The sequence below is a fragment of the Sorex fumeus genome, unplaced genomic scaffold (genome assembly GCF_029834395.1).
Source record: "Sorex fumeus unplaced genomic scaffold, SorFum_2.1 ptg000039l, whole genome shotgun sequence".
In the NCBI taxonomy this organism is placed as follows: domain Eukaryota; kingdom Metazoa; phylum Chordata; class Mammalia; order Eulipotyphla; family Soricidae; genus Sorex; species Sorex fumeus.
Window position 1 is genome coordinate 24,656,968 of NW_026606096.1, and position 13,324 is coordinate 24,670,291.

Sequence of the window (13,324 nt, forward strand, 5' to 3'; positions counted from 1 at the left end):
TGATAACTATAGATTTTCCATTATTTTTTTCTGATTATTTAAGTCTCTATGTTTAAATCTTTTAATAGTTTTCCAAAACTAATTTTACTGTGATGGAATCTGTACAGATGGCTTTTAAAAGCCTTAGTGTTAGAATCTGAATTTTTTTCTTTTGGTTTTAAAAATTGAATGTGTGCATTGATGAGCCTTCGTTTCTCAATCTTATAATTATTGCTGGCATATTAAAATACTTTTAATATTTTACTCCCTCCCTCCCTCCTTTTCCAGACAATTGAGCATGGGAAGAAGTTAGTATTACTGAGAAGGTAAGGGATTACTTTCCTATGAACCAGCACGTGGCTCCTGTGAGCTGAGCTAGGGAAAAGTGTAGGTGTGAAGGTTAAGAAAAAGCTGTCTCAAAGAAATGCAGAGGATGATTAAATGTAAAAAGTCTAAGGTTGTTTAAAGTCAGACCGTTAAATGACTGCGCATTATCATGATCATAAAAGAAGCCTTTGAAAGAGAGTCATGCCTTACCTAAAATCTAAAATGGACCCTTTAAGAGAAAAAGTAAATTCAGCACAATGAAAACTACAAAAGATTAATTCCATCAGCTCCTGACTTCCACAGAAAAAATGATTCCTCCACTCTTATTAGCAAAAGAGACTGACCAGAATCACAGCAAAAATGTGCAGGGTAACCCTCTGACCTGGGTTTGAAATTATACACTGGTGTTCCGTACTTGTTCAGAATAAGGGGTTATCATCTCTGTCACATTAAATGTTTTAGAAGAGGTAGTAGGTCCTTTATAGGAACTGCAACTCCTCTGCCTGCCCCTATTCTAGTAAAGATTTCCTCCACACACTTGGTCTGACCTCACCCATCTTTTGACCCATCAGATATGCCTTCATCTAACTTCTCAAGTACAACTATTTAAAGAATGCCCAATTAGGCAAGAAGAACTATTACTCAGGAAATGATCACAATCTATTAAATATCTTCACACATATACATCATAGATACTTCTTTTTATTTAATAATAATGGCTAATCTGGATTCATTTCATTACTTCAAACTACTGCAGTAATCCACTAACAAATTCTCTTTGGAAGTATGGACTATTGCTTTTACAAGAACTTGACTATCAACTTTGAAACATTATACAACCTTAGACTTCATTTGAACTTTGCAGGTAAAGAACAATTTGGACATATTCCCAGTTGTATAAACTTGGGGGTGCATGTCTACCTCCTAGCCATATGTGGAATGAACACTCCCCTTCATTTATCTTGTATTTTCTAGGCTATCCAAAGAACACCTTCTTCTTTCATACCACTGCTTTTAAACTTTCCATAAGATGAACCTGAAGTGCATTTGCCTTTATGTGACTGACATTCTCTTGGAGAAATATGGAAGGAGGTTTAGTCAGATTAATCAATTCTTCCTTCCTCTGAGGGCTATGATGGCCCAACCATGGAGCCATGAATAATGTGAAATTCACATATCAGGTACCCATATTGTACTTTCATTCTTGTGAAGTGGTCAGGATGAATTAGAAATCACTTCCCTTGGAGATACAGGAACAATGTTCACTTCATGATCTGTGCAAGAAAACATGAAACTTGATCTGTGTTGTTTCTGATACTGCCTTTTGGAAACAGCAATTCTGTTTGTATGGTTATCACAAAAATCAGTGCCTCACTTGCCAGTTGTTTTAAAACTACTGAAGACAGAGGAGAAGCCAATGGACATTTTTGTTTGTTTGCTTCTTTTCTTTCACAAGATTTATTTTAAACCAAGCACTTCAGAGAAATTAAAATATTAACCATTACTATCATCGTCATTATTATACTCTTTAACCTGTAGTTAGCTCCCTTCATGTTTTGTATTCAAATATTTATCTTCTCACTCTCAACTCACTCCAGGCAATTCACTGCCCATTATACACACTTAATTTTCAAGACTCCATTTCTTGGAGTAAGTCAGTTTACTTGCTTGGACTATGTGTTTTCCCACTCTACACTTCATGAATTCCTCGAAGACTCCCTAAGATTACAGGAACCTCCAAGCAATGAGTATTTCACTTTGTGCTCTCACAGAATTTTGAGATTATTTATCTTATGTCCACCTTTTTAAAATAAAAATATAGTTTTACCTGTCATCACATAATAATAGCTTGCATATATAAATTAAAATGGTTCAGTTCAAATTGTGTTTTCTGCACAAAATATTGATAAAAATAGAAAATAAGGTAAAAATGGGAAAACATTTTCAGAGAACATCAAAGGAACTCTGCTTGCTTAAGAAATAAGTATAAAAAGAAATTAACTTAGTTTATTACACCAAATAACCTCCATGAAACTAAAAGCTATAGAAGGAAACAACAGAAAAATGAAAGGAACCATTCCTAGGGTTCTCAGTAGAACAGGATAATAAGGAAGCATTTGGGAACTCAAGTTATGAATTAGGAAAGTTCAGTGAACAAGAAGATTCATTATTTTTAGCCACTGACTCTATCTTAGGTCGTCTTTATTTATTCTTTTCTCCTAGTCCAATTCCACTCTTAGCCTCAGAGTTCCTTCCCACTTACTTTGGTCTTTTTATCATTTTAATCATTTAAGTCCTTTCAGAACTTACCTTCTAAGTTGTCTGACACTGGCTAGTGATTTAGATCTGAAAATATCTCGACAATCTTTACCTTCCAAACTGAATAAATAGAGAAAGCAAAAGAATGTCTTACATTTATTGACATGATTTTTTTTTTGCTGTTTGTTTTGGACTATATCCTGCTCAGTACTTGGGGATTGCTCCTGGTTCAGTACTCTATGGACCACATGATGTTAGGAATCTAACCAGGGCCTGTTTTGGACAAATATGTGCTCCACATTGTTGAACTACCTCTCCAGCCCCTTGAATACATTTCATTGTGAAAACATTGTATATGTGATGCTCAGGGCTTAATCCTGGCTCTGAACTAAGAAATCACTCCTGGCAATGCTTGGGGGACCATATGGAGTATCCGGAATTCAAACCCATTTGGCTGTGTGGTAAGCAAGTACCCTATCTGTTACACTATTGTTCCAGCCCTATACCATAATTTTAAAGTTATAGGATGGTCTGGGGAGTCTTCATAGACAATTTATCCAGGCAGATAAATTTGGGTTAGCTTTCTTTAAAATATCAAAAAATTATACAAATTATTTCAATATAGCATCAACTGGGATTGTTTACATTTATTTCCGTCTCTCTCTGTGTAAACATGCATTTTCAACTCTAGTTAACTTACAAATTTTTGTAGACTACATTTTTACTGAACTGGTGTCTGCTTAAATTTCTGATGAAGAAATTTTACCATGTGCTTAAAATTTACATTGCTTTTAAAATTAATATTATTTTCTAAATAATAGTGGTTCAGTCCCAGAAAGAAAAATCTATTTAATGCTTATTTGTTTTTAAATACTTTTTAACTTTATATAATTGTGAAACTCTTAACTATATCTTCCCAGTAACTAGTGCTCTCCAAAACCTTAAGTGACATTTAACAAAACATTTGGTCCTTCAAGACATTGTGATATCATGTGATAACAATTATTAATCATTGCAATATCTAGGGTAATGGTTTCCTACTCCTGATTTCACTATGGAGCTGAGTGTAGATAATTAACAAATTTATAATCTGATTTACTTCTAAGATTTTCAAATAAAAATCTGGTGTACGCATGGCTCTATTAAAGCAGATCTTAAAACTATATGCTAAAAATTATAATGCCCTTGTTTTGACATTTAGCTCTTTTAAAAAACAAATTCAACCCAATCCAAACTGTAAATTATTTAGTTTGCAAGATACTTTGATCTAACATTCTTAAAATTAAACCTTATAATTTTAGAAAAATGTTTAAAAGTATCAATGAGGAAATCACAGCATGGTATTCTTCAATAGTAATATTCTTTTTAAAAAGTCTTTAAATTTAGATATTTCAACTAAAATATTCACAGAAGTGTACTTGAGAAGACAAAAAAACTTGATGATCCTTACGACATATTCACACACCAAAGTTTTCAACACAAATACATTTAAAACCCAAAAGCTATGTATAAAAAGAAAATGTTTCATTTACCACAGTGTACTTAAGTTTTTTTATTGGATTGTTTTTTACTATGGCTCAGCATAGCAATGGAAGATGTCTGCTGAAATAAATTTAATTATGCTGTGTGTGTACATGCGTGTGTGTGTATGTGTGTATGTGTGTGTGTAGTATAAATATTTTGCCTTGATCCTTTACAGTGGGTTCACTTGATACTTAATTATTTCTAGGTTGTTTCAACTTAAGTTAAATTAAAATGGTATTACTGCATTTTATATAAGCAATAAGTCTCTATTTCTACACTAAATGAATTAGTAGGAAGTACATTTGCTTATAAGAATTAAGTAGCCTTTATCATGCATAGAATAACTGTACCCAATAAAAGGAAATATTTATAGTTATGGCACATTATGTCTTGGATAATTTTTATAAAATAATAATTGATTTACAGAACTATTTAATATTCATATTTCATCTAACCCATAATCACTTGTTTTCTTAAAGAAAAGGAAAATGGTAACAGAAAAGGTTATAATGCATTTAGTTATATTCTCCTAATAATGCATGAGAAAAATGTAATAAAAAGCAAAGTTGAAATGATGAAAGTTCACAAGAATTTATAGTATCAATGGCTATAAACTCTTATCAAAAAGCTCTGTTTAAGGCAACACTATCACAAATACACTTTAGGTACCGGAGCATTCCCACCAGGGCACAAGACTTCAGGTGACGTCATCAGATTGCACAGATTACAATTACTGATATATACACAATGCGCTGATGTTTGACATATAATAAGTGATTATTATATAATAGAAATTTCCGCTAAAAGTCACTTTTTGAGGCATTTTTTCCCCTCACTGTGGAATTGGAAGTATGGATGTGAATGTAGTTTTGTCATATTAAGTAGAAGAAAAAGTAGATCATGACTTAACTCCTGATATTTTAATACTGCTCTTTGGCCATCCGCAATCCTAAAGTGCTTTCAGTGGTTCTACATCAGCTCAGAGGGAACAACCCCCAAAGACTAATCACTAGCTAGAGATTTAGCTAATCGATTCCTGATGCTTTGCCCAGGAAATTGGCATTGCCATCTGAAACCTCTTTCTTTTGGAACATTAATTTTGAATCTGTTCTTTGCTGATAGGATTCCAGAAAATGACAGATTCCAGGAATTTCACTGGGGAAGTTCGGTGGGAGATCTTCTCTTGATCGGGGAGTAAACACAAAACCAGGACAGTCTTGGAGTAATCTGGAAAATTAAAATTAGTATTTGGTTTTAATATTTGTATCAATGACTATTCAAGCAAACATAATGCAACTTAATGGGTACTCCTGAAATATTATTAAGTAGAGCATTTTAAGTCTGACAGAAAGAAATTAATAATATTAATATATTCACATAAGCATAATGAAAAATTCACAATGACAAAAAGATCTAGCAAACAACATATTTACCCATAGTAAGAAAAGTAATTATGGAATATTTTTACAAAAATATAGGCTATAATCCTAAGAGTAAGTGCATATACAGAGTGATGGGGAAACAAATCCAAAATAATCAGAAAGTCTAGAAATGGCAAAATGAAACACTATAAACATAATGTTATAGAATAAACCACAACCCTTCCTAAGCAAATAGAGATAAGATAGTGTCCATTCTTCAATATATTTATTTTGTGAATTTTATTAAATGACATCATAGACATGGAGTTATAAGAGAAAAGTTCTTTATAAGTGAAAGAAAAGTTCTAATAAACTGATTACCTTTGTGACATATTAGTAGTGTTTTCTGTGATCAGGTTAGTAGACATCAGAAATATTTAATTGTACATGTTGCCATTCTACTTACTGTCTGATATTTGCAGTAATTTTTAAAATTAAGTTTATCTATTCTATCAACATTCATTTGTTGATGCTATTTGTCTATTTGATGAAGCTAATTTTAAGTTATAACCCTTTGGCTAAAGTTTATGAGTATTTATAATATTAGATTTCAGACAAATGTAAACATAATAAATGTCTTTTCAATCCATTTTTAAGCCCACTGATGAAATACATTGATCTTTCTAAGTCAGCTTTACAGAAAATCACTTACCATATCTGCCCAACCAGATCATGGCTTTACATTCCTGAAGCTTGAAGGTCATATATAAATGGAATACAGAAATGGTGCACGTTTGATTTTTGGATACCTTCTTAAGGACTGAAGAAATTAAGGTCTCAAAATTGACTGTTCTCAAGAACATGAAAGTCTTCTGTTACTGACTTTTAAGGCCTCCCAAGTGATGCTAAGGAGGCCCAATATCCCCTCCTTGTGATGCAATCTGTAGCCAACCAGGTGGCAGTTCCATTTGGGACCCAAGTATGTGGTACAGGGATGCAAAGATTCGAATATCCCTGCAGTGCTGGATTACTGGGATTCAGAGTGCTTGATACTTGCTTGTGCCTTAACCCTTGTACTGTCACTCTGGTTCCATTACTAACTAATTTTTAGCAGTGCACCAATAGCTATGTAATGTGCAAAATAATAACATAAATGAAATGATGATCTAGTAAAGAATCATAATATTTTAAATGCCTATCATTTATAAATCATAGTACTTTATAATATATAATAAAATGTTACAGAATTACATAGTATTAAAAGTGTTATCTTGGAAGCACAGTAGATGTAGGATTGAATAGAAAAAATTATATCAGTTTTATAATCTCTGAGAAGTGAGGATAAGAGTGTATATTTTTAGAACCAATGTTAAGAAAAACAAACTGATTAAATAAGATGAATCAACATTATCTGGATATTACATACCACCTACCATATTGGTAAAAATAACAAAGTCTGATAAAATCAGATTTTGGAGGAAGAAGCCTTCAAACATTGTAGATAGAACTTATGTTGGTATAATCAATTTGCACAGAAAATGGATGCTTATTAAAGTTGAAGCTGGGAGCACTCTATGTTCATAAGTAAATAATCTAAAAGATTCATGTGATGACTATAAATGTTTAAAAATGAAAAGCTGAATACATTCTAATTGATCTTGCAATGAAAACTGATTCTAATTCAAACTGTAGACTATATATTACAGGCACATAGAGTGACATACAGTTCTTGTGAGAGGCAACTGTTAGAGTGAGGAATTTTCAAGCCCGTTAAACCATTACTAGACTAAAGCCAGTTGTGAAAGAAATACATGGGACAAATCAGCAAATGCTAGAGAAGAGGAATTCTTCACTCATTCCCCAAATACTAAGGTTTGTAAGTACACCACATTAGGGTATACATTTCTGAGGAGCGATAGCACAGTGGTAGGGCGTTTGCCTTGCATGCAGCCAACATGGCCGACCCGAGTTCGATTCCTCTGCCCCTCTCGGAGAGCCCGGCAAGCTACCGAGAGTATCTCGCCCGCACGGCAGAGCCTGGCAAGCTCCCCGTGGCGTATTCGATATGCCAGACACAGTAACAACAGAGTCTCCAATGGAGACGTTACTGGGCCTGCTCGAGCAAATCGATGATCAACGGGAGGGCCTTTACTTTACTTACTTTACTATTTCTTAATTTTTTTTTATTTTTGAATCACTGTGAGATATACAGTTACAAAGTTCTTCATCACTGAGTTTCACTCATACAATGTTCCAATACCCATCCCTTCACCAGTGTATATTTCCCAACACCAATGTCCCCAAATTCACTCCCACAGAGCTCCCACCCCAGACTGCCTCTATGGCAGATAGCACTGTAGCACTGTCCTCCCGTTGTTCATGGATTTGCTTGAGCGGGCCCAGTAATGTCTCCATTGTGAGACTTGTTGTTACTGTGTCTGGCATATCGAATATGTCACGGGTAGTTTGCCAGGCTTTGCTGTGCGGGCGAGATACTCTTGGTAGCTTGCTGGGCTCTCCGAGAGGGACAAAGGAATCGAACCTGGGCCGACCAGGTTGGCTGCGTGCAAGGCAAATGCCCTACCTGCTGTGCTATAGCCCAAACATGCATAATAAAAATTTAAATAAAAATTAAACGCTCCAGCCCAAAAATGCATAATAAAAATTTAAATAAAAATTTAAAAAAATAAATTCAGTTCCTCAGTAACATTCCCACTGTTCACAATTCACAAATCAGGTTGCAAATAGCTTCAATATTTAACAGTTCTTTTCCATAGCGATGGTGTGTTCTGACTATTGTTTTCCCTTCCCATTTAGGCTGGCTGGTTGCAGAAAGTAAATCTGCTATTCTGGAATGTGTTTGCTTGCTTTTGGAGACACAGAGTTCTTATTTTTATTTTGTTTTGTTTTCCTTTGGTCTTGCCTAAGCATCTAGATACTGTGGCTTTATTCTCGAATTTTCCCTGGAAATAGGAGTTCCCTGATCCATTTACCTCCCATCTTAGTGCGATTTTTATTTTTAATAATCCATCATCTCCATAAATCTCTATGGTCCATCCATTGACCAACTGATTTTCATACAATATCTAATCTATCTGGCTAGTTCTCTGCTTATAGTCAAAACAAAAAACAAGTGCAGAAAATTGCCCCCTAACATAAAAGAAAAACATCTTCTGTTTAAAATAATACAATATCATTGCATTGCAAGATTTGAAATTGCTCATTAGAACTTGGAAGTGGAAGTTTGAAGGTAAGAGTTCTGTACATATGGGTGTGTATTTTGTGTCCTAAATACAAACATTGTTTAATTAATGTAGCAATAAACTTAAGTTTGCTGTTTTTTTATGTCAGAATTGTCATCCCAGAATTCCATGTGCTGTAAATAAAACTCTCCAAAGAAATAATTGCCTTTTTTACTTATACAACTTCTTATATAACCTCTAACAAATTATTGTTTGTCTTGAATGAGTAAAAATAGAATGATTTTCTTCATAATTCAGTCATTAATTCAACTTTTGAAAGCACAAACTTTTGATTGAAATCAAAATTATACATTCCCTTTTAAGTTTTTAATATGGTATGAGAAGAATAGAGAAGTTTTCTTTTGTCTTCAGGTCACACTGAGCAGTACTCATGGTTTACTCCTGGCTCTGTGCTCAAGGATCACAACTGGTTTGGCTTGGGAACCATATTTGGTGCTGGGGATCAAACCCGGGTTCACTATGTACGAATCTACCTGCTCTACTATCACTTAGGCCACCCAAATATAGAATTTTTTATGGAAAACGTTTAACAATGTTGTTATAAAGCACTGTATTTGCCAGTCTCTGCCCTGTAAATTTCATTTTTACATTTTATTTCACATACTTTATTTTTCTTTTTATTCCAATATTTAATCTTTAAATTATTTCATATGGGAAAATAAATTTTACTCAAATAAAAAATGAGAAAATATAATCTATAACCTATTTGTCTATAAAAATAGAAATGACTTTAGCAAATACGTTGAGATTCAATATAAATTGGCTTTTTACTGTCACTTCTGTGAGTATATACACATACTAAAAAATAATGAAAAAGTAGACAAAAATGTGAAGTGTTAATCTCTGAACAGAGAAGGTATGAGCTACTTTTATTTACTTTCTACATTTCTACTGTTTTTAAGACACATAGTAAAATACAAAATATTTTATTAAGAATACTAGAGGCGAGTTTGCTCTTAAAGCCCATGATCTTTCTTAAACACATAACTCACTTGCTTGTCTCCTTGTTTTTTTGATATTTCCAATACCAAGAAGACTGTGTTCTCTCTAGAACATGCACTTCTCCCCTTCTCTCCCCTCGCATCTTTCTAAATAAATTTCAATAAGAACTTTCTTACTTCACACACACATACACACACATGCACTATAGGTGGAGTAAAGATATGTATGATTACTCCTGGTATCAGTGAAATGTAGTTATCTAAACAGGATATAAGTTTTTAACCTTGTGTTGTCAATGAAAATGTCTTTAATGAAAATGTCTGCTGGGAAGACAAAGACCTGAGTTATATTTTGGGAGTACAACAAGTAACTAATACCAATGTCTCCTATCATAATTCAAGACCACCAGGATTTGAGACATGAGAAAAAATGTTTGAGAGTTTAATTTTATATTGCTTAAATAAACGACTAAAGGGATCAGAAAGATAGCTCAAGAGATGGGAAGAGTGTATGATTAGCATTCAGGAAGCCCAGATTTGCTCCCTGTCACCACGTGGTCCCTGTGCACCTCCAAAGTGACCCTTCTGCTGGGAGCAGTCCTCTGGGGCTTTTGGGTGTAGCTCAAAAATATTAAAAGAGAACTTGAAAAATACAATTTTTATATGCAGAGATTTGGTTTTGCAGATATAAATACAGGCCAGGACACCTCAAAATTCACAGAGACACACAGTTCCTTACCTAATCCCTAGAAAAGTAACAGAGGTATCCAGGAAAGAACTAGTGGTTGACTCTTCTGTAGTAAAGGTGACATCCTTGCAAATCCTCCAAAGAGAAAAAAATAGTACTCTCTAAGACTGACTCATTTCTAGCTAGGACTGATCTGCAGGTAAATTATTTGCAGATAACCTAAGTACCATTTTGTCCCCAGGAACTTTTCTAATTCTCCTGCAGTTATGTGTTATTTTCATACCACAATCAAGAAACTGGTCAGTTAATATTTATATTTTTCCTGCTGACTTCCTGTCATACTCTCATATTAAAGACAAATATCATGGCATTTTCTAGTAAAGGAAGGACTGCATATATGACTGTGATCCTCAAAGACATATTCCATGCAACCTTGGAGGATGATATTCTCCAAGGGGAGACACTCTACAAATGGAAGCAAACACATAAGTAAAAGACCATTTCCAACAACAGTCACTTTCATAGGAGATGACACCATAGTGTGAAGGGGAGGTTAATACTGTAGCTATGGAAACAAAGGAGCATCTATTAAAAGAAGCAATATTTGTCTTAAAGTCTCATGCAGGGGAGATGGGCGGTGGGGGAAAGATGATGTAAAAAGAAGCATAAAATCGGGAACAGAAGCATCTTTGATGCAAGAATCAGGTTAGCGAGTCTGTTGAATAACAACAAGGTCAGGGTGGCAGAAGATCAGTAAAGGAAAGAGGAAGTGGATGAAAACAAGTCATCAGAGGCCAGCAAGACCTTGATTTGACCACAGAGAGGATTTTAGCTTATGGTAATAAGTTTAACGTCACTTCTGCTCATGATGAAAAGTCACTGGAGGGTCTGAAAATAGAAGTAATAAAATCTGATTTATACTTTAGCAAGAAAATCTGATTTTTCTTTTGGGGTTGGGGGGGGAGGGAATTCCAGTGATACTCAGCGGCTCCCTGGGGGTGCTTGGGAGCCTGGAGATCCCACGTGTCCGCTGACAAGTCCAGACAACCTAGGTCATATGTGGAGGAGGAACTGTGGGGAAGAGAGCAGTAAGAACGGACATGGGAGAAGAATGAGTATCACACTGGGGTGTTTTGGAAGAGGAGGCTCAAGAATAGCTTGGCATGAGTTGAAATAAGGAAGAGAAAAGGAAAATGTCATCAGAAAATAATTTATAGTTGCACGTGATGGGGGGGGGGTGAAGCATGGAGAAAGGACTGATCTCTCCCTCTGGGTTTTCTGATTTGAACAGTTTGGAGAACTGTGGAGTCATTTGTAAGAGATCAATATAACTGTTCTGTGTGAGAAGCAGATTTCATGAAGTGCTGTGTATGTGAAATCATTTGCTATACAGGGCTCATTTAATTTGAATATGATAAACAAGTCATGAAAAAGGAAATACAGAATAGAAGATATGAGTGAAGAATTACGGGATGAACTGGAGATGCATAGAAAGGAAACAAGGCATGTGTGTGTGGTGTGATTTCAGTCTAAAGAAGAAATTGTAAAAAGGAAGGACTGTGCACGCTACTCACCTGCTACTTAGTTGTGGGAGACAAAAAAGAAATAAACTTCAAAATACAATCACCATCCCAATTCAAAAGATTCCCATGGGTGGGGTCAGAGCAATCTTACAGAGGGTGGGGAGTTTGCCTTGCGCTCGGACAACCCAGATTCGATCCCCAACTCCCCCCATAGTCCCCAGAGCACTAACAGAAGTGATTCCTCAGTACGGAGTCAGGAATAACCCCTGAGCAGCAACAATAAAAGGATTCCCACGGAGTGCAAGGAACGTAAGGTGGAATAAACTGGAGCATTAAGAAGGAGACAAAGAAAATAGACGTGTAAGAAGTATTGTTGGAAACCAGAGTAGATACATAATAGGCAGGAAGTTGAGAAAGTCTTGAAAACCAGGAGACATTAATTTCCAGAGGCTTAATAGTGAGATAAGTTTATGTTTTTGGTGGAAATGATTCCATTCAAGCAATTGAGGAAAGTATTCCTTTTCAGGAGAAAAGTTTTAAGAAGCTGAAAGCAAAACCAAAGAGGATGAGTTCAAATAGGAGCAGTGGGGCTGGTCTCTGTCTCTGGGAGAAGCTGGGGACCAGGATGCTGTGAGTGGGGCTGGGGTACTGCTAACAGAGCTCTCCCAAAAGAGGGTGTCCTAGTAATAGACTCATCTTTCCATGCTGCGAAATTTGAAGAAAACTTACCAATTTGAGTCAGATTCGGGAGCTTTTTTCAGAAGAAAAAGAACTACTAAATCATTTCTCTATGAACAAGACTGGTTCATTGGCTTAGTTTAAGATTACCACCATCAATGCCATGGGAAAATGTGTTATTATTTTAAGTTTCTATCATAAATGGGATTTTCAAAATGAAATAAGAAGTTAGACAGTAGAGTTAGAAAGACGGGGCTGAAGAAAAAGTATAGTGGGATGCTTGCCTTGCAAGCAGTGAACCTGGGATTAATCCCTGACACCCTAGATGATCCCTCAACCCTACCAGGAGAATGACCTGAGCACAACTGGGTGTCTCCCAAAACCGAAATGTAAAAACTGAATAAAGAATTTAGACATAAGTGGCACCTGCAATAAGGGCATTCTTCTTGGCAAACCAGGCCCCCAACTTTGTGAAGTCAGTGCTAATTCCAGGGAACTTTTCAGATCTGAACTGCAGGAATCCAATTCGGTGTAAGAAGTCTGTCAAAGAGTGAAGAACACTAATGCATGCCACAAAAAGAAGAAGAATGAAATAAAAAGGGGCGTGCGTCAAAGATGACAGTTGGGTGACAGCTATCTCAGGAAAGATGTTCTTGTGACGCCATAGAGTAGTCTTTATAGGTTAACTTGGGGAAAATGAGTTACTATTTTTCTTTTTCCTTTAAGATCCCTTAAGCAACAAGAAGCACTGAGTAGAAAACAAACAAATGGGGAGGGGTGG

At 35.4% G+C, this 13,324-nt stretch overlaps 1 protein-coding gene across 2 annotated transcripts in view; it reads right to left on the reverse strand.

The window, feature by feature from the left end:
• Positions 1 to 3,216: 3,216 nt before the first annotated feature.
• The window catches only part of GUCY1A1 (guanylate cyclase 1 soluble subunit alpha 1), a 59,674-nt gene continuing 49,566 nt past the window's right edge, over positions 3,217 to 13,324 (reverse strand). For both annotated transcript variants that reach the window (XM_056119056.1, XM_056119055.1), the window contains exon 9: positions 3,217 to 5,316. In XM_056119056.1, coding sequence (XP_055975031.1) covers positions 5,115 to 5,316 — 202 coding nt within the window. In that variant the 3' untranslated portion in view covers positions 3,217 to 5,114. The remainder of the gene's footprint in view (positions 5,317 to 13,324) is intronic.